This window comes from Sylvia atricapilla, chromosome 3 (genome assembly GCF_009819655.1).
Source record: "Sylvia atricapilla isolate bSylAtr1 chromosome 3, bSylAtr1.pri, whole genome shotgun sequence".
Lineage (NCBI taxonomy): Eukaryota > Metazoa > Chordata > Aves > Passeriformes > Sylviidae > Sylvia > Sylvia atricapilla.
In genome coordinates this window covers 1,253,015-1,274,141 of record NC_089142.1, presented here as the reverse complement: position 1 = coordinate 1,274,141, position 21,127 = coordinate 1,253,015, and the positions used below count along the sequence as shown (strand labels likewise).

General features: G+C 50.3%; 1 protein-coding gene across 2 annotated transcripts in view; it reads left to right on the top strand.

The window, feature by feature from the left end:
* The window catches only part of OTOF (otoferlin), a 57,066-nt gene extending 42,891 nt beyond the window's left edge, over nucleotides 1-14,175 (top strand). For both annotated transcript variants that reach the window (XM_066314584.1, XM_066314583.1), the window contains exons 28-37: nucleotides 1,325-1,452; nucleotides 3,421-3,591; nucleotides 4,171-4,331; nucleotides 4,898-5,040; nucleotides 5,807-5,895; nucleotides 6,957-7,055; nucleotides 11,338-11,579; nucleotides 12,585-12,763; nucleotides 12,925-13,025; nucleotides 13,674-14,175. In XM_066314584.1, coding sequence (XP_066170681.1) covers nucleotides 1,325-1,452; nucleotides 3,421-3,591; nucleotides 4,171-4,331; nucleotides 4,898-5,040; nucleotides 5,807-5,895; nucleotides 6,957-7,055; nucleotides 11,338-11,579; nucleotides 12,585-12,763; nucleotides 12,925-13,025; nucleotides 13,674-13,854 — 1,494 coding nt within the window. In that variant the 3' untranslated portion in view covers nucleotides 13,855-14,175. The remainder of the gene's footprint in view (nucleotides 1-1,324; nucleotides 1,453-3,420; nucleotides 3,592-4,170; nucleotides 4,332-4,897; nucleotides 5,041-5,806; nucleotides 5,896-6,956; nucleotides 7,056-11,337; nucleotides 11,580-12,584; nucleotides 12,764-12,924; nucleotides 13,026-13,673) is intronic.
* Nucleotides 14,176-21,127: the final 6,952 nt, after the last annotated feature.

Sequence of the window (21,127 nt, the reverse complement as noted above, 5' to 3'; positions counted from 1 at the left end):
GATGAGTCCTCACGTGGGCATCTGCTGCTGTGCCATGATTGGAGGTGGGACTGGAGACTTTGGGGGTCCTCAGCCCCTCTCTGTGGAGGATCCAGCACGGAGAGGACACAAGGGGAAAGGGATGGATGTCTCAGCATCTTGGCCAGGTTCTTCCTGGAGGCTTTTCATTAGAGTCTCTTTCTTGCCTCTGATGAGATTCCAGAGGTCACTGTGGTGACATCTCAGGACAAAGCCAGCTCCAATCGCTCCCTAAACTACATCAACTTAATAAAACTTAAATGGAATAAAACTTTAAATTAACAGAACATAAACCTAATATCCCTTAGATTTTACAAAACTTAACAGGGGCAGGGATTTAGATGAGACAGGAATACCCCAAGTTAATCCAAGACACCCTGCTGGGACAGGGATTTAGACAAGGCAAGAATACCCCCAGTTTAATCCAAGACACCCTGTTTAGGGACTGAAGTGGCCGGGTGTTCTCAGGGATGGAGAACGAGCCCATCCCTGAATCCTTGGCTGCTGTGGACTGCACTGACCCATCTGTCAGGGTCCGCAAACATATGCGGGGAACCTGATGGTTCATTTTAGGATCTCAGAGCGCAAAAGACACAGCGGGGGACAACTCAGTTTATACGACAAAAAATGCACCTTTATTTAGTGCCACCAAAATGCGATAGTGGGAGAGAAAATAGAGAATAGTAAGAAAGATAGAAAAGAGGGTAAGGGGATTATAGCTACCAACGTGGAGGGACGAGTCCTCGAGGCCGAGATGCCTCTAGACGCGGTTCTTCTCCAGTGGGGTGATCACGAAGGGGAGCAGGGGTCTCCAGGGTTTTATAGGTTGGTCAAGGTGGGGACCAAAGCGAGTGGCACAAAGCCAAAGCAGGAGCCACCTGTGTTGAGGAAAGGCAAGGGGCCCAGAGCCAATGCAGGAGCCACCTGCATCAAGGGTGGGACAAAACCGGAGCCACCTGCCTCAAGGTTGGACAAAGGAGAATCACAGAGCCAAAGCCGGAGCCACCTGCATTGAGGTTGGGTCCTCGGGGACAAGCTGCACACCGTGTGTGCCGTGCTCTGGTACGGGTGGACCAGTTTGGGCAAGTAGCCTTGGCTTAGTCCACTGTGACCAGTTCCATTGTTCTTGCACTCCATTCTCATGGAGATGCAGACCAGTCCTCCGAGACTTGGCAAACATTCCACCTCAGCCAGGACAGGGCTCCTTTCAGAGTCTGGGGTCTCAGTCCTCAGTCATTGGAGACGGTCGGGAGGCATATCACATCCTTGGACAGACTCTGACACCCATCCCATCTTCTCCCTCCAGGCCACGGATCTCCACCCGGCTGACATCAACGGGAAAGCCGATCCCTACATCGCCATCAAGCTGGGCAAGACGGACATCAAGGACAAGGAGAACTACATCTCCAAGCAGCTGAACCCCGTCTTTGGGAAGTGAGTCTGTGCCTAGAACTGCCAAACTGAGTCCATGCTTGCCAGCCCTCAGACCTGCAACTGAGGTGTCCCATGGCTGCTCCATGAGGTGGAATGATGGGATTTATCCCTGTCATGGTTTGAGTGCTCACTTGAATTATTTCCTCTTTCTCTGCTGTGAGATAGGATTAGGAGAAAAGCAAAGCAGGCTCAAAACTTGAAAGGATATAAAGACAGGTTTATTAACAAAACTACAAGAGGGAAAAAAAATTAATAAGAATCAGAATGAAACCTTCAAAACAGTTCTCCTCCCTCACAACTTTTTTTTCCCTTCTCATGGACAATGTATAGAGAAAAAGCTTGGAACCCTTGATCAGGAGAGCTGTGCTGGGGTGGGGAGGATTCAGATTCCCACCAGTGTCATCAACAAGATCACAGCAATGTCTCCACCAACCAACAAGAAGGAAACGCAAGCTTTCCTAGGCGCCATAGGTTTTTGGAGAAAGCACGTTCCTGAGTACAGCCAGACTGTGAGCCCTCTCCACCTGGTCACCCACAAGAACAAATTCCTGGAATTTCCCCCATTTTTTAACCTGTGTTTTCACAGAGGCGGGCCACCTTTCTAGTGGTTTCACCAGATGTCACTGTTCAAACCCAGTCACTGATTAGTTTTGCTATAACTTCCTCGGAAAAATCACTTCCGTGCCAAACCAGCACATCCCCATAATGCAAATGTCCCTCCAGGATGTCCTTCTTTGCCAGCGTGTGGTCAGTGTAGCACCGGGTGTTTAGGAGATGAACCTGAAATTTATCTGACTAAAGTGAAATGCTCGCTAAAGAATCATTAAATTTGAGTGAGAATAAGACAAAAACTCAGTTTCGGGGTTGTTGTGCCATCAGAGTCAAGGGTTTTCCCTGCTGTCGAGGGTTGGTGGTTGAGTTAAACCCCACCTTAGATGTCCTGCAGTGATGGATGCAAATTCAACACTGTCCATGGATCAGAGCACACACATGCACCACGGGTCTGTCCTGAGTCGCAGCCTGACCCTGCAGCAGCTTTCCTCTTGTTATAAATATATATTATAATGTTGGCTTTTTGCAAATATTAAGATGAATGTTATATGTATAATGTTATAATGTTAAAATAACTTTGCTTTTATTTCTGCTATTAACAAAACTTGGGCATGGTAGTATTGATGATTCATGGAGAGACAGGAAAACTGATTCAGTGATCAGAATTCAATTTTACTCAGGTTTTCCAAACGCTTATATACCATTTCAGTGAGGTTAATAATCTCCATTACATTAATTAGGTTAAAAGATCATACAAACAACTCAGGCATTTACAACATCTTGCTTGCAGCGAGTTGATTGAATCCCTCCTCTTCCCATAAGCAGGTTTAATCCCATCTTCTGTAATCTTCAGAGCTCTGTTTGTTCCTGCCATGGTTATCAAACCAGCCACACTAATTAACTCTGCTTAATCTCTGCCTTGTGTATTCCCACATCGTAGTAGCTGATACAGTTATTCATAAATCATCTGTTTAGCTGGAATAATATCCAATAAACATATGATAAAGACTTTCCTACTAATACGTCAATTATCAGCATCTACTGTCTGAAAAAAGTATGGACCGAGGTCCAAACTGGAAGTAACAAGAAGAACAAACTGAAACCACAGCCAGGAAACACAGATACTCTAAAAAGGCAGACCCAAGGACTAGACAGTCCCTAGAATATGAAAATTAGTTCATAGAAAAGTATGACTATGCATATTAGTCTATGAATATGCAACAGGCTGATGTAATGAAAAAGGTATCTAAGAAATGTGTCCAAAGATAAGAGGCGTGCTCTTGGCTGAATGCCAAGCACCCTGTTGTTTAACCCTTTGCTTTATCTCTGTCTCCTGTTGTCGTTTTTTATTCAACTTTTTAAATTTTACCAGGAAAATGAACCTCGTTTTTCACACTCTGCTTCCCTCAATCCCAGATCCTTCGACATCGAGGCCACCTTCCCCATGGAGTCCATGCTGACCGTGGCTGTGTACGACTGGGATTTGGTGGGCACTGACGACCTCATCGGGGAGACCAAGATCGACCTGGAGAATCGCTTCTACAGCAAGCACCGGGCCACCTGCGGGGTGTCCCAGACCTACTCCATGTGTGTGAAAAGCCTTCCCTGACCCATCTCCCCATCTAGACCCTCCTCTGTGTCACCTCCCACCCAGAGCTCCCACGGGAATCTCTCCCCTTCACTGTCAGCTGACCCTGGAATGATTTGTTTCAGGGAAAACATCATGCCATCCAATCCTGCCATGGGCATGGATAAATGGAGGAGTCTGGGCTATTCCCTGATTTTGTGACTAGCTTTAGGGAGCAGTGGGATGGGTCATCAGGAGCCCAGGGCAGGAGGGAGGGACTGGTGGGACTGGTGGGACTGGGAAGAGGGGTGAGGTCAGGGCTGAAATAGGAGCAGAGCAAACGGGGCGATGCCGAGCATGAGGAATCAACTGGGATGCACTGGGAATTCCAGGTCTGAGCCAAAGCTGGGTGGAAGGTGTTTGCAAAAGGGACGCAGAGGGACCAAGTCTGCTCCGAAGTTTCACCTTTTCTGCCTCAAATTCCCTGGGAATTCTGTGTGCTCCATGGTGCAATTTTTTTTTTTTTTTCTGGCAAAAGGGGACAAAAGTTTCTTTCTCCTCCCAACCCTTTTTGGCTGATCTTGCCCTCCTGTTCCCAGCCACGGGTACAACACTTGGCGCGACCCCATGAAGCCCTCCCAAATCCTGTCCAAGCTGTGCAAAGAGGGAAAAGTGGATGGGCCACACTTCGGGCCAGGAGGGAGAGTGAAAGTTGCCAACAGGGTCTTCACCGGCCCCACAGAGATCGAGGATGAAAACGGTAAGGATCATCCCATGGGATGGAGGCTCTGGAGGAGAGCGGGGTCTGGGGGTGGGTCTCATCATCCAGGGTTGGAATTTCAGAGCAGTTTGAATCATGGAGTGGCTTGAAATGGATTCCTCTTGGAATCACTCAAGGACATCCACGGACACCCAAAGCCGCCTCTGGAAATGCCCTCCATAGCAGGGCACGTCCAAAGAGCCACGGAGACACCTCACAGCTTTTCCAGCATTTAGGAAATTGTTGTCCACGGGAATGCATTCCCAAGCAGTGGGAGATGAGGATGGTGTGCCCAAGGAAGAGGGAGGCAGGCCAGGAGGGGTGAAGGAGAGAAGCCAAACACAGTCAGCAGACATGAGGATGGTTCAGGGAAAACCGAACATGGGGCTGAACCTCCTACAGGGGTTGGAGAGAAGCAGGAGGAGCCAAGAAGTGCCAGCTGAGGGACAAAGCATTCCCAAGGGATGGAGAGGATGAGGCAGCTCTGCACCTTGGAGCACGGGTTGAGACCATGGGTGCTTTTGCTGTCCCTGTCCCAGTTGTCCAAGCTTTCCTTTGTCCTCCAGGCCAGAAGAAGCCGACGGATGAGCACCTGGCACTGGCAGTGCTGCGGCACTGGGAGGACATCCCACGGGCTGGATGCCGCCTCGTCCCCGAGCATGTGGAGACACGGCCACTGCTCAACCCCGACAAGCCGGGCATCGAGCAGGTCTCACTTTCCAGCGGGAATAGGGGCAGCCCATGGGGGCCCCAAAGCAGCTCTAACCCACCCTGGGGTGGGCAGGTCACGCCAGGAGGCCAGCAGAGAAAAATCTCCGGTGTCTCCCAATCCATCCTCATCCATTTCACATCTCAGTCCCTCCTGCTTCCCCACATCTGGGCGTCTGGGGGCAAAATTCCCAACAGATTCCCAAGCAGAAGGCACTGGGAAACCCTGGGCTGGTGGTCACAAAAGGCAGTGCTGGGAATTCCCTGGAGACCCAAAAGCTCCCGGAGTCCTGAGGAGGAGTCTGAGCCCATTTTGGGGGGGACGTCACAGCCCTGTTGAATAAAGGGGGAAGAGCAGGAAAAATTGCCTCTGGTTTTTTTGCAGACCCAATTTTGGTGAGAAATCCACCACAATCCAAGGCTGGGCTGCCCCACTGAGCCTTTGGCAAGCTCCTTGCAGAGGTTGGGAGCAGAGGAGCGAAAGCTCCCCTTGGTGCTTGGCACACCCTGGTGAGGCTGATCCGAGCTCATGTGGAGACCATGGAATCATGGAATGATTTGGGCTGGAAGGGACCTTAAAACTCATCCAGCTTCACCCCCTCCACCAGACACTTCTGCAGGGGTGGAGAAGGATTTGTGGCATGGGAGAAGCTTGTCCCACCCCACGCCTGGCATGGCTGGAGTGATGGCTGTAGGAAAAGGTGGACACTGGTGGAGAGGGGACAGGAGGGACAAGGGGAGCTGACTCTGCCTCTCCCACCCTGCAGGGCCGCCTGGAGATGTGGGTGGACATGTTCCCCATGGATATGCCAGCACCCGGCCCTGCCATCGATATTTCTCCAAGGAAACCAAAGAAGTAAGGGACAGCCCAGCCAACCAATCCCAGGGAAAATGGGAGGCTGGGGATGGAGCCTGACTTCTCCCATCTCCTGCTGCTTCTCCATGGCCAGCCCAGCCCTCTGCTTGGGTTCCTCATCATCCCTGGAGATCCTGACATGGGAGGCAGTTCCAGAGCTGCTCCTGAGGGTGATATCCCACATCCTCCATCCTCTGCAGCTCCTGATATTTCTTGCCTGAACTGGGAAATTTCATCATTCCCAGGCCTTGGTGCGGGGCCAGGGCAGAGCAATGCACCCAGCCCTGAGCCTCTCCTGGGCAGACCCAATTTTGGTCAGAAATGTCCCACATTTAAAGCCTGGCCTGCCCCGTTGAGCCTTTGGCAAGTTCCTTGCAGAGGTTGGGAGCAGAGGAGGGAAAGCTCCCCTTGGTGCTTGACTCACCCTGGTGAGGCTGATCCGAGCTCATGTGGAGATTATGGAATTGTGGAATGTTTTGGGTTGGAAGTGACCTTAAAGCTCATCTTGTTCCACCCCCTGCCAGGTGCAGGGACACCTTCCTCTATCCCAGGGTGCTCCAAGCCCCAATGTCCAACCTCGGCCTTAGGCACTGCCAGGGATCCAGGGGCAGCCACAGCTTCTCTGGGAATTCCAGCCCAGCCCCTCCCCACCCTCCCAGCCAGGAATTCCTTCCCAAGATCCCATCCATCCCTGCCCTCTGGCACTGGGAAGCCATTCCCTGTGTCCTGTCCCTCCAGGCCTTGTCCCCAGTCCCCTCTCCAGCTCTCCTGGAGCCCCTTTAGGCCCCAGAAGGGGCTCTGAGCTCTCCCTGGATCTTCCCCTTCTCCACATGAACATTCCCAGCTCTCCCAGCTTATCCCTATAGGTAAAGTCCCATCCCTGTGATCATCACCATGGTGGAGATCCCCTCCTGTTCTTGCCCTCCAGATCTCTGGGACCAAACCGTGTGAGCAGTTCCCTGTTCCTGGCAGCTGGCTCTGCTTTCTGGCAGCATCACCCCATCCTCTCCCATCCCACTCCCTGTTCCCGTGCCTCACCTCCCTCTCCCTCCCTCGGGCAGGTACGAGCTCAGGGTGATCGTGTGGAACACCGACGAGGTCATCCTGGAGGACGACGACTACTTCACCGGCGAGAAGTCCAGTGACATTTTTGTCAGGGGGTAGGTACAGCCTGGAATTCCATTGGTGCCTCTCCTAGGGTGAGTGCCAGTCCTGGAGAGGAGCAGGAAGAGGGGCAGGACACGGGTGGTGCTGGGGAGGGACCCAACGCTGCTGGTGTCTCATGTCTCTCCCACTCTCCTTGGCTGCACATCCACTGGGCACTTCTCGGAGCTGTGGGTGCTTGCCTGGAACGCCACTGAGGTGGTTTTGTGTCTTGGTTTGGGAAGCCAGGTGTCTGCTAGGGAAAGCTGGAGCCTCCCTTGGAATGGAGAATGTAAACCCCCTCTCTCTGAATTATTATAATTTTGAAATTAAGGGGATTTCAGGCAAAGATATGGGAATAGGAATAACAGTTCTTTAGCAAGGAATATCAAAAGTAAAAAATGTGGTAGTACAAAAAAGCAAACAAAAAAGAAAGAAAATGGAATAAACCCTGACACCCTCTTGGTCAGGGTGTTGGGAGCAATTCAGCTGAGTCCTGCAGTGCCAGCTGTGGTTCTGGTGGAGCAGAGATGATCCCAGAGAAGGTGCAGTGGTGCTGAGCTGGGGCTGGTCTCCCTCTGGGAATCCAGTGCAAACAGGCTGTGCTGGGCTTCTGAATGCCAGGGCTGATCCAGGTGGGAATGCTGGGCTCCTCCCCCTGGGTGGAGCATCTCCCAGTGGGATGATGGAATTGTCTCAGCCCTGCAGTGAGCCTCGGTGGCCCATCAACATCAGATATCTCCTGGAGTGTGGATGATTAAAAAAACCCACCTTCCCGGCCAGTTTCAGCAGCTGGCAATAGAATACCTATTTTTGGTTACATCTTGCATTGCAACCCAAGATGTTTTGGAATGCAGCACTTTCCTGGTGGGAGAGGACAAGCCTGACATTGCAGTGGTTGAAAGAGATGGACCGTGCTGTGTGCAAACAAAGCCAGTTTATTATGCTGATCACCAGTATTTACAATTCCGTAACTTCCGCGCAAAATTTTCCACTCTGACCCCTTTTCCCCTGTTCCCTCAGCAACAAAATCTTTTCATTTATCAAGTGCCTGTTACATCCTCTTACGCCAGCAAGGTCTTTGTTACGTCTTCTCTGGTCGAAGTGACCAGATGTGATGTCTTCATTTCTGTTCCTGCCTTGAGTTTATCTCTCCCACGGCTTCCACTGCACTGATGCCTGGGAAGGCTGACCTGGAACAGAGACTGAACAGAGCTGGTAATAAATTAGATATTAATTGAAGTGCCTTCAGGCATACACCTTGGGCAGCACGTAGTAGTTTCACCTTTGAAACGGGGGCAAAAAGAACTCCACAACTAATAACAGTTGTTAGAGCGGTGTGTATTTATCGACATTGAGATGCGTCGGGAATAATTTCACCAAGGACATGCAGGAACACCAGAGAGCTTGCCCCCCTTATTATTCCCTGAGGGTTTACATATGCATGGCATTCCACAGTCCCCCTTCATACATATTCATTCCCTGACCCCGCCCATCCTCGCTTTGTATGGTAATTAACTCCACGCCCTTCTGGGCATGCTCAGTTTGTTGTGGTGGTCTCCGAAGGATGAAGGACACGGAGTCTTCCTCAGTGAACTCTTCACTTTTATCTCTCTCGGGTGTGCTTTGGCCCTCTTGGCACTTTTTCAAGGGAAAACTCAGTTTCAGCCATCCAGGAGTCTGTTTTATTCTCTTTATCTGCATTCTTAATCCTGTTATCCCATGGTGTTTAGGTTAATCCTTCTCATTATCACCAAAGGTCTCCAGATGCTTGTAGTGCTTTAAAAGTTTTTAAAAGGGTAACAGACAGCATTCTGTATTCACTAAATGCCTTCTAAAATGTCACATAATACATGTCCTGAAGCACTATTTGAAATACATTTTGACATGCAGTGCATGTTCTTAAATTTACTGTAAAGGATCAACTAGAATTTTCAAATCTCTGTCTCAATGTTCACCAATTTCTCTTTCCCAGAATTAGTGCAGTGGTCTGAGTGTCTACCACCATAATCATTTACTCCCCTTCTGTTGTGAGATAGGATTAGGAGAGAAGCAAAGCAGGCTCAAAACTTAAAAGGGAACAAAGACAGGTTTATTAACAAAACTACAAGAGAGATAAAATTAATAAGAATCAGAATAAAACTTTCAAAACACTTCCCTTTCCCCTAACAGTTTCTTTTCTTCCTCACAGACAACGTATAAAGACAAAACTCGGAACTCCAAGTCAGTTTTACCACTTATAAAATACTCTTTCATCAGTTCATTTACAGAGAGAATTGCATGGTCTTTTAGTTTTACCATGGAACTTTCCACAAGGAATAAAAACAGTCCGCTTGTGGCTTTTAACTCTCACGAAAACAGCCACCCAGGAATCTGTGTTGTGAAGTCCCTCCCGTATCACCAGCCTTTCTTGTGGCTGCATATCAAGTTCGTAGGGTATCATTTTAAAGGTGAACAAAAGTTCCAAATGAAAAAGTTTCTTCATGTCTAGGAAGAAAGATCATTTTTCTCTCTCTAGGGACAGATCTTCATCATCTCATTTCATCTTATCTCAGTCTTATCTCGTCTCTCTCTCTCTGTTCAGGGTTCTCATAAGATCACAGCTACTTCAATATTTAGTCCATCACAAATACCTTTGCTCAAATCCACAATCCGAATACTCTCATCATCTCCCCAGTGCAAATTTTCCCACGATTTAAAGGAATATTCTAGTATATTACAGTGTGTTAACGTGGCTCACAAAAAGACTTTCAGCCTAAAACTAAGGCATCTTCTCATCTCTTCCATCTAAGATGTAACTCTTTCTTCACTGACTCAGAGATCTTCATGTTGTCTCTTTACATGTCCCACTCTGGCTTTTTCTCTCACTCAGAGAAAGGTTACCACTTTGCTGTAACAGTTTTTGGCTTCTTTTTTCCATCACCAAGGTCAAGATGAAAGACACGGGAAACGAAGGATGGAGTTCCGACTTGGTTGTTTATTATATTTTATCTATTTACAATCTTTACAGACTCATGAGCCATGAGCTCAAACTAGCAAGGTAGAGAAACGAGGTAAAATGGAGTGCTTCTAACTCTTTCCAAGGTTATTTAAGCGATAATTACCTAATAATGAAGTGACACCTATATTATTTATGCTTTTTTACCTAATAATGACCACCCAAGGCCCGCAATGCAGACCTTTTTCACCCAATTACAGAAAACCACCTAAACCCATGAAGAAGAAGGAAAAAGAAGGTGAAGAAGAAGGACTTAGAAAATACCCAAAATCCTCCATCTTGACGCACACATATTGCCATAAACTAAAATCTCAAATCTACATTTCTGACATTCCAACATCGCTAACACAAGTTTTATCTGCTCAAGGGAAGAGTTTGCAGAGGGCGTGATGGTTGCTTTCCCAGGAACTGGCCAAAGGTCGTAAATTCAGGCCGTGCTAGAACTGGAGCCAGGATTTCTCCCATGGCTGGACCCCTTCCTCTTCCCCAAGGGGTCTTGGAAGAGTTGGCTGGAGCATGCTGGGGGAAAGGGATAGCTAGGATTTCACAGCCACACGCCCATGGCTGGGGCTTCTCATGGGTTTCACCCACACTCTGAGGGATGTTGTGGTTTGAAAACAAACCAAGTGAGAGGCTCTAAGTCAGAAAATACAATTTAATGAGAAGAAAAGGAAAAAAATAAGATAAAATAAATGCAACAATACAAAAAGAAAAAACACTGACAGAGTCAGAATACAACCTGAGCAGGGTGATGGAAGCAGTTCAGACGAGGTGGTCTTCTTGAAGCAGTGATCTCATAGAAAGGTCTGGTAGCTCCGGTCCTCTGGGAATCCAGTGGGTGAAGGCTGCTTCTACTGTCCCAAATCCCAGCTTATATCCAGGTGAGAATGCTTGGTTCCTCCCTGTGGGCGGAGCATCGCAAAATGGGATGATGACTCATCCAGGAGGTCCTTGATGGCCCATTAAAGAGAGATAACACCCGGAGGGAGTTATCTATGAGTCATGCACAGGGCATGGATGGGCCATTAACTGAAGATGGTGATAGAATACATCCTAAACTACAACCCAGGACACCCATTAACTGAAGATATCCCCCTGGAGGGAGGATGGGTCCTGGAAGAGATAAAGAAAACATCTCCCCAGCCAGTTTCAACAATAGAATACATACTTTTGGTTATATCTTGCATCGTAACCTAGACAAGAAGCCCCAGCCCCTTGTTCATAACTTTTAGGTCCTTCCAGGTGGTCCTCTCCTGCCCCACATAAACTTGTGCCTCCTTCTCACCCCCCGCGCCCTGCAGGTGGCTGAAGGGGCAGCAGGAGGACAAGCAGGACACAGATGTCCATTACCACTCCCTCACTGGTGAAGGCAACTTCAACTGGCGCTACATCTTCCCCTTCGACTACCTGATGGCCGAGGAGAGGATCGTCATCTCCAAGAAGGAGTCCATGTTCTCCTGGGATGAGACTGAGTACAAGATCCCGGCCCGCCTCACCCTGCAGGTCTGGGATGCTGACCACTTCTCAGCCGATGATTTCCTGGGTATGTGGCGGGTCCAGAGCACCCCAAAACCCCCTTGAGGTGCTGATGGATGGAGTAGGTGGGATGAGAGGGCAGGAAGGGTCTGCAGAGGGATTGGAACAGGCTGGATCCATGGGCCAGGGACAAGTGTCAGGTCCTGAACTGGGGTCACACCAACCCCACAAAGCACTCCAGGCAGGGTCAAAGGAGCTGGGAAAGACCCTGGGGGAGCTGTGCCAGTGCCTGGACATGAGCCCAGGTCTGCCCAGGTGGGGAAAAGGCCACTGTTCCCTGGGCTGTGCCAGCTCTGGGGTGGCAGTAGGGCCAGGGCAGTGCCTGTCCCCTGTGCTGGCACTGCTGGGGCACCTCCAGTGCTGGGGGCAGCTCTGGGCCCCTCCTGACAAGAGACACCTGCAGGGGCTGGAGTGTGTCCAGGGCAGGGAACGGAGCTGGGCAAGGGACTGGAGCCCCAGGAGAGGCTGAGGAGCTGGGAAAGGGGCTGAGCCTGGAGAAAAGGAGCTCAGGAGGGACCTTGTGGCTCTGCACAACTCCCTGACAGGAGGGGACAGCCAGGGAGCTCGGACTCTGCTCCCAGGGCACAGGGACAGGACAAGGGGAAATGGCCTCAGACTAGGCCAGAGCAGGCTCAGCTTGGACAGCAGCAGGAATTTCCCCATGGAAAGGGTGCTCAGGCCTTGGGAGGGGCTGCCCAAGGAGGTGGTGGAGTCTCATCCCTGGAGGTGTCCAAGGAAGGCCTGGATGTGGCACTCAGTGCTCTGGGCTGGTGGCAAGGTGGGGATCAGTCACAGGTTGGACTCAGTGGTCTCAGAGATCTTTTCCAACATTCATGTTTCCATGATCTGACATCCCTTTTCTCCACTTCTGTAGCAAAGACACCCCATTTCTCCTCCCCAGAGCTGGCTCAAAGCTGCTCCCCAGGGCAGGAGATGTTGGTCCAGCCCATTTCCAGCCAAGGACTTGGCCTTTTTGGCATGCCAACATCTGTTCTGCCCTTTGTCCTGCCAGGGGCCATCGAGCTGGATCTGAACCGCTTCCCCCGGGGAGCCAAGACATCCAAGCAGTGCAGCCTGGAGATGGTGACCAACGAGGCTGAGCTGCCCATGATCTCCATCTTCAAGCAGAAGCGGGTCAAGGGCTGGTGGCCATTTGTGGCCAGAGACGAGAATGATGAGCTGGAGATCACTGTAAGGATGGGGAAAAGGGAGGGTTATCCTCCTGGGGACTGCCCTCTTTGTGGACATCCTGCATCCCTCCACATGTTTTTGTTCCCTTGGGACCCTTCTGGCCAGGAGTGTGGAGGTGGGAGCAGCTCCCAGGCCTCAGCACAGCTCTCTCCTCCCTGCAGGGCAAAGTCGAGGCCGAGCTGCATCTTCTGACAGCAGAGGAGGCCGAGAAATCCCCCGCTGGGCTGGCTCGAAATGAGCCGGATCCCCTGGAGAAACCCAAGTGAGTAGGAGAAGCCTTTCTGCAGCAGGGACCTAGGATTATTGGCTTCTACTCCCACCTCAAGTAACTGCATCTGCTCCACCTGGAGTAACTCCCACCTGGAGTAACTGCACCTGGAGTAACTGCATTTTGGGGAAACTGCATTTCCCCAAAACAGGACATCGACCTGTTGGAAAGGGGCCAGAAGAGGCCACAGACATGTTCTGAGTCTGGAGCCCCCCTGCTCTGGAGCCAGGCTGGGAGAGCTGGGGGTGCTCACCTGGAGAGGAGAAAGCTCCAGGGAGAGCTCAGAGCCCCTGGCAGGGCCTAAAGGGGCTCCAGGAGAGCTGGAGAGGGACTTGGGACAAGGGCTGGAGGGTCAGGACCCAGGGAATGGCTTCCCAGTGCCCAGGGCAGGGCTGGACGGGATCTGGGGCAGGAATTGTTCCCTGGCAGGGTGGGCAGGGCTGGCACAGGGTGCCCAGAGCAGCTGGGGCTGCCCCTGGATCCCTGGCAGTGCCCAAGGCCAGGCTGGACACTGGGGTTGGAGCCCCTGGGACCATGGGAGGTGTCCCTGCCATGGGAGGGGTGGAATGGGATGAGCTTTAAGGTCCATGAATCTCTTTTCCACGGTGATGGATTAATGCTGGGTGTTTGGTTCCCCTGCAGCCGCCCGGACACGTCGTTCATCTGGTTCCTGAACCCACTCAAGTCCATCAAATACCTCATCTGCACCCGCTACAAGTGGCTCATCATCAAAATTGTGCTGGCCCTGCTGCTCCTCATCATGGTGGCCCTGTTCCTCTACAGCATGCCGGGATACATGGTCAAGAAGCTGCTGGGGGCATGAAAGACGGGAGTCTCTCCTGTGTCCCCAGTTCTCTGCACAACCTTCCCAGCTCCATGTCCTTCTCCCTGTGACGTCTGGGCAGCCCTGGGGGCATCTCCTCCCTGCTGCTGCTGCTGGGTCTCCTCTTTTCTTCTCTTTGGGTCCCATCCAGGCTTCAGTCCCAGGGAAATGGGGTGGGAGCACGGCACAGATCCCCACACTCTGCATCCTGCCCCAGGGCTGGGAGAGGTGCCCACCTGGCTTCCGTGGGAGTCTCCGAGGCCTCTGCCCATTGGGGTCAGGGCTGGTGCCTTCCTGGAAATCAGGGGAAGGAGAGGGGAGCTGGGGCTGCATCACTGGAGCTGTGGGAGTCCACCAGGAAGGCTCCTCAGAGGGATGTTCAGAATCCAGAATGGAGCAGGGAGCTGGGATGGAGCAGCTGGGGATGTGCCAGCCCCACCATAGTCAGGGCACAGAGCATCCCCAGGTCCTGTCCCTGCTGCCACCACCATCTCTGCTCCACTCGGAGCCCTGGAGGTCACATTCCCTGGCACAGGGAACTGTCCCCCTCAGGAAGGCTGGACATGGTGCCCCAGCAGGCCCTGCTGAGAGCCCTGGGGTGGGCCAGGGACAGACCCTGCCCTTTCCTCTCACAGCTCCAGCAGGGACTGGGATGTGTCCTACAGCTCAAAGGTCTTCCCAAGATCATCCACCCAGAGGTGGCTGTGGCTGGACATCCCCAGGGCTCACAAATCCTCTGGCACAATGTGAGCTCCTGGTGTCCTTCCGGATTCTCCGTGTATTTTGTTTGGCTTGGTAATTCTTGTGGCTGGAGTCCTTCTGGCCGTGTGTCCTCGGGAAGGGCTCTTTCCTCGGCTCTCTGTGATATCCAGCTGCTGCAGAGCCGCCTTTCTCAGCTCCCAGTGGCAAGACCCCCACTGAAGAACTGAGGACATCTCAGAGGTGTTTTAATGCAGATATTACTATTCCAATCAGTCAATAAAAACCAGTTTTCACGTCTGGGTTCTCGTGGTAGTGAGTGTTGTGGTTTGACACTGGCCAAATGCCAGGCACCTACAAAAGCTGTTCCTCCTGAAAAAATATTAGCAAAGGGTTGATGAGCTGAGATGAGGATTGGGAGAAAAACACTCTAAGGGCAGAACAGGTTCAAATTTAAGGGTATGAAGTAAATTTATTATTAACAGAGTCAGAGGATAATGAGAAATATAAGAAGACTGTAAAACACTCTTTTTTCCCCTCAGCCCTTTCTTCTTTTCTCTTTTCTGTGAACAACTAGTGCTCGTACTCAGATCAGTGTGGATACTGAGATGTTTATAGTGAGAAACAAACTGGTTTTATACACTTCTTCAAGACACAGAATTTCCTTATAAGGTATTTCTTCACTTGCCACATCAGCAACACACTTTAATGTCCTTACACACAGGAGATCATGTGCTGGCAGGCTCCAGCAGGCTCCTCTCTGTGATGCCGGGAGAGGCTGCATAGAACGAAGGCCAGAAAGAGTTAAAGGAATAAAGTAGGTATTTATAAAAGGCCTTCAAAGGATACACTTTGGGCAGTACAAGACCCTAGCCAAGGCTTTACCAAAGATGGATGCCAGGTCATGTGTTTTCACACTTTCGTAAGTTTTGATCCATTTCCATATTGGGGTTAATTGTCCAGTGACAGCTTCAGGTGATGAAGTCACATCCTCCCAGTTTGCTCTCCTCAATTTGCTCTAGTTTATACTTTTTTTACACTCAAGGCATCACCCATAGGACATCTGCCACACCACATGTCTTCTCCCCAAGGTCAGGCAGAGACAAGATTCTCTGTGCTGCCGTGGTGTTCTGCAGGCGTGTCCCACAGCCTGTAGCCCAGTTCCGTCTTATCTCTCTCTTCACTTTCCTACTGACAATGCAGGGAGACAGAGAGTGGGAGGTTTTGGTCAGTTTGTTACTTGAGACCCTATTCAGTTGCCTCAGGGAGAGGAGACTTTTCTCTGCTATTCCATGGGATCCTTCCCACGGGCAAAACAGTTTTCCCAGAACTGCTATGGTGTGGGTCACTGGTCCACCGGGTGTAGTCTTTCAAGGATTGGCTGCTGTAGTTTGGAAGCAAGGCCCCTCTCTCTCTCTCTTTGGGTCTCTCATCAGTGTCTTAGTTTGACAGATGGGTGTCTGCTAGGGAGGGCAGGGCCTCCCTTGGAATGGAGAATTCAACCTCCCTCCCTCTGAATTATTATAATTTTAAAAATTAAGGGAGCTTTCAGACAAAGATATGAGGACAGGAATAACAGTTCTTTACTAGTATGTATAGCAAGGTGACAAAACAACAAGAACCACAGCATTAATAATAAACAGAACCAGGAACCCAGGAACAGCTTCCGGGCCACAGGCACTTTCCCCTTTGCTGCAGTTCCAGGCACAGCCAGCAGGGGCGCTGGTGGCTCCCGGTTGTTGGAGTCCAGGACATCCCCTTGGATGGCCTGGGACCCGAGGAAGGGAATTTGAGCCCTGGACAGGGGAGTGTGGAGCCAGTCCAAGGGGCTCGGAAACCTTGGCACACAGCCCAGGAAAACACCGGGTTTGATTTTAATCCATGGGAGAGGCTTCCGACACTGAGAAAGGAATTACAAACCACCGGGATGTGAAAACAGTCGTTTAGTACAGCAGACGATACAGAATTCAGTAGTTTTAGAGTTTATAGAATAGAGGTAAATGGGGACAAGATGGTGGAATTTGGGTGGTACCTCATGTACTTCCTCTTCCTCATCCTTCATGTTTTGGGGTGGTGATGGCACAAAGTAGTTAGAGTGGATTGGAGCAAAGTAGAAATGACACTTTTAGTGTGGGCACAGGGCATTGGTACAAAATAGTAAATAACCAACACCTAGTTATCTGTATAAATGCTAGGGGACATCCCATCGTGGGCAGTCACCTCGTGTCCCAGCTGCTGCCCAGACCTCGGCTGGGAGCAGAGAAAATTTTGAGATACCAAATAATAAACACGAGAAACCTGAAAACAAACCTTGAAGACTCTGCTTTATTATACCAACACGACTTGGGGCTTTTAGAGGGCCAAGGACTTTAAACCACCAAAATCTCGGGTGAGGTATGCCCCTCCTAGACCCGGTGGGCGGGGCAGGTGTGATGATTCCTCCGTGGCAGCAGGGGGCGCTGTGGGGCGGCGCTCAGGGAGTGTGTGGTGATTGTGGCTTTGTCCGAGATGGGAAAAGATGGAAGGGCTGGATCAGAAACTCCGGAGCTGAGGCTGAAGACACAGGAGGTCTCGGCAGGCAGCGGCTGCGGGCTACGGAGCAGCACAAAAAACCCAGAGCAGTGCCCAAGTAGCAGCAGTTGGGCAGGACAACAGCAACCCTGCTCCCAACACAGCAACAGGTCCCTCTTTTAGTGAGGCAAGTGCTAACAAGGTCCCAGTTCAGTGGCTGCTCCCAGGAGCTGAGGTTCACTCCACACCAGAAGAAACAGGACTGTGAAAAACAACGTTCACTTCTTATGTAAATTTTAAGAAATTTAAGAAATTTTAACATTTGGCTTGTGCCGTTCTCCTTGTTTTCTAGCCTTCATTATTTGCTTATTTTTCCACAGATCAAAAATGGGGCTTCCTTATTATCTATTTAGATGCAGTTTTTTTAGGATCTGTTGACATTGCCAATATTTGCTTATTTTGGACTACACCAATGATTAGCCAAATACATGCTTAATTTCTAAAAATTCCAGTATCGGTCCCAATTCTACACATATGTAAGAATGTAATTTGGATGGGTTATAATAGTGAATGTTGATGTGGGTATTAGAAAAAAAACCTTCAGTTTACAGTCTTTGGTAGCATTTGTGTCATGATTCTGCCAAGATCTTTGAAAGATAAAAGAGTGAGTGACAGAAATAGAGTTCCAGTTCCTTGACTTATATCTCTACTTGACTAGGCCTGTGGGGGTGCATCCCACAGCCAGTGTATGATTCTTCTTGGTGGTGAAATACAGTGATTTTGATTGGAGTTGCTCTTCTATTATTTGTCACACTTTGTTTGCTCAATTTCAAGCAAATAATTTCTGATACCTTTTAATTGAAGTTGTTTCATGTTACTCAAGCATCTCCCATTTAACAGACACTAGTAATCCCCATTTATTAGAATATACGTATACATGCATCACTAAAAGGCAGTAAAGTCCCTTAATCCCAAAGGCCAGCTGCAAAGCCCTTTTAGAACTGACAATTACTCGTGCTGGCCAGACTGTACTTTGAGTAAAACTAAAATAACTGCACCTTCAATTTAGCTATTCAGTGTACTGTGATTCTCCTGCATGATCATTTTACTGAAATTAGAGTGCCATTTTTCCGTCCAGGGAACCACCTCTGATATAATTTAATTTTTTTTTGTTTTTGTTTTGAAGTCTCCACCTTTTTAACTGCAACCAGGATTGAGGGACAGATTAAAAGGAAACTTAAGGAGAAAAATTTACTCAATAACAAAAATAATGTTAACTACAGAGTGAAAAAAAAAAACGAAACTCTTTTTACCCCTTCTTTCTTTTCTATTAAGGTATTTATGGGCTATTCTTAAGTTGTTGACTTAATAAATATTCCGATGTTAGAGCCTTATCATATTGAAGGCTTCTGGTGGGCAGATCCTCTGCCCAGTCTGTTCCCAGGGTACAAAGACAATGAATTTTTGCTATTCCAGAAGATTTCTCTTACTATTTTAGGAGAATTTAGAAAGATACATAGGCTATAGGATTGTTGGGGGTTAGGTTTTGTTCCTTTTTACTCTAAAGAATTTTTTTCCCACAAGTTACCAAGGAGACTAAGTGTTGTACTTTAGACTATTTCACAAAACAAAAGGGTGGTTGAAGCTCAGAGGGGGGATAACGCGAATTTTTGGGCAGGTAAAGCACAGAGCTTGGGGCAGCCTGGCACTCTGGTGTTCGGGGAGAAAGCATGGCAGGATTGATGCTCCTGCTGGAAGATTTCACTGTCTCTGGAGGAGTCCAGTCCTGAGAAATCTACCATCATCTGCTCGTCCTGGAATTCTGAGTTCCTCTGCCGCTCTGTGAGAGCTGGACCAGCCCTGCCCCGTCGTGGTTCCATCAGTGCTGCTCGTCTGCTACAGTGACCTTGCGCTCTCCTACCCTGCTGGGACACCCTGCCCCTGCCCTGCCAGGACATCCTGCCATCCCAGCTACCAGCCCGGGACTTTTCCACTGTTCCCAGCTTGGTGCTCTGAGGATCCTACAAAGGCACCAAGACCAAACTGCCGTGGGTTTTTGTGAAGCAAAGTCCTTGAAGTTCTTGGTACTGTTTTTGTTATCAATGCTGTAGTTGTGAGGGGTTTTTTTGTTGGTGTGGGTTGTTTTTTTTTTCTTTTTGCTTTGTTATGCGTACTAGTAAAGAATTGCTATTCCTATTTCTAAAATCTTTTGCCTAAAAGCTTTTAACTGAAAAAATTATAATTAGAAAAAGAGGAGTGGTGGTGATGGTGGTTTACATTCTCCATTCCAAGGAAAGCTCCAGCTTTCCCTAGCAGATACCTGTCTTCCCAAACCAAGACAGGAGGAAGTTTGGATAAGGCATGGAAAGCCAGGACACAGGGAGGGCAGGGCTGGATGCGATTTGGGAAGGAGTTCCTCCCTGTAAGGGTGGACAGGCCTTGGCACAGGATGTCAAATTCTGGGATTCCATGATCCAGGATAAAGGGGAGAAGGGTGGGTGGTTTCCAGCCAGGAGCCCCAGGCTCTGCCCAGCTCCTGCTGCCTTTCATGGAAAAGTAGAATCATTAGAGTTGGAAAAGACCTGCAACATCCTCAAGTCCACCTCTCACCAAAAACATTTCTCACCCCAAACCAGGCAGCAGCAGTTTCACTTCTGCACAGCTGCAGGAAAACATGTGACTTACAGGAGAAAGGAGATGTGTGAATGCACCACACAATCACCACAATTTTATCACTGATGAAGCAAACTTCGGCATGATGTAACTGTAAAGAAACTCATGGAAGATGAATTTATGCATAAATACATCTATAATAATGCTGCTGTTCTCCCCCTTGTCCTTTTCCTGATGGAGCACCAGCCCCAGGAAGGGCTGAGAGCCTCAGCTGCCCTCCAGGTAACAGCACAGCAGTTAAAAGACAAAGGTCTGTGCACAGAGATGAGAGTTGACTGTGAGCCAACTCAGACCACGGCTGGGGAGGAAATTTGGCTCACATTCAAATAAGTGAATTCAAAAAGAGTGGTTTCACTTTCATACTTGGCTAAAGTAAAAAGCCTGATTTCTTGGAATTATCCCCCTGCCCCTGTACCAGGGGAAGCCGCACCCAGTAAAGAGCCAGGGCTACATAAAGAGGGGCTGTGCTGGGCTTCTCCCGTCCCAGGAGCTGCGGGCACGGAGGGAGAAGGTAGGGCCCTGGGGATGAGCTGTGGGGCCGGGAGCAGCAGGCAGCGGGATCTTGTCGGTCTCCTGCCTCCTGTTGCCGGTGTTTGGCCAGGGCTGGGGAGACGGCGGGGCAGGAGCAGAGGGGTGTGAGGGCAGCGGGCGGGCGCTGTGTGCTCCTCCGTGGGCTGCAGGAAGCCGCCTTTGCTGGCAGCCGCTTTGGGGGAGCTCGGGGGAGCCGTGTGCGCTGCGGGGCTGAGCTGGGAGCGGGGCCGGGCTCAGAGGTGGGGCCGGATGGCTGCGCTGCCCTGAAGGCAGGAGCCGTGGCACTGATGCTGGGGGTTCCTGGCCCCCGAGCCGCTCCTTCGGGAGCAGGGCAGCTCCGTGCTGCTGAGGGGCAGGCACGGCACATCCTGCTCTGTCCGCAGGCCCAGGGGCTCCGTTCTTCCTCTTCCTGCCCGTGCAGGGAGGGTGGGATTCTCCTCTCTTACAGTCTGAGCATCAGCACCCAGAGCGCTCTGATCCCTGCGACAGCCCCACAAAGGGAGCAGTGTTCCCAGAGCCCCTTTCCCTGGGGCAGGGCTGGGGAAAACACTCTCTGGGGGCTGTTCCCATGAAACGGGGTGCAGGCATTCCCAGGTTCTGCTGCCGGCCTTGCTGCTTCCCTCGTTTGCTTCCAAGGAGGAGCTCGATCCTGAGTTATGCCCTGAATGGGCTTAGTGCCTCTGCGGGCACTGACACCGTCACATGGGGCTTTTTCCCGATTCCTGCAGCAATGGGAAGCTGTGGGGGGACTGCCAAGGGTTCCCCTGGGGGCAGGTTCAGGGTGTGTCTGGGCTGGAGTTAATGTTGTGCAGGGCAGCCTCTGGATCCTGAGACTGAACCAGCGCTGGCAGTGCTCCAT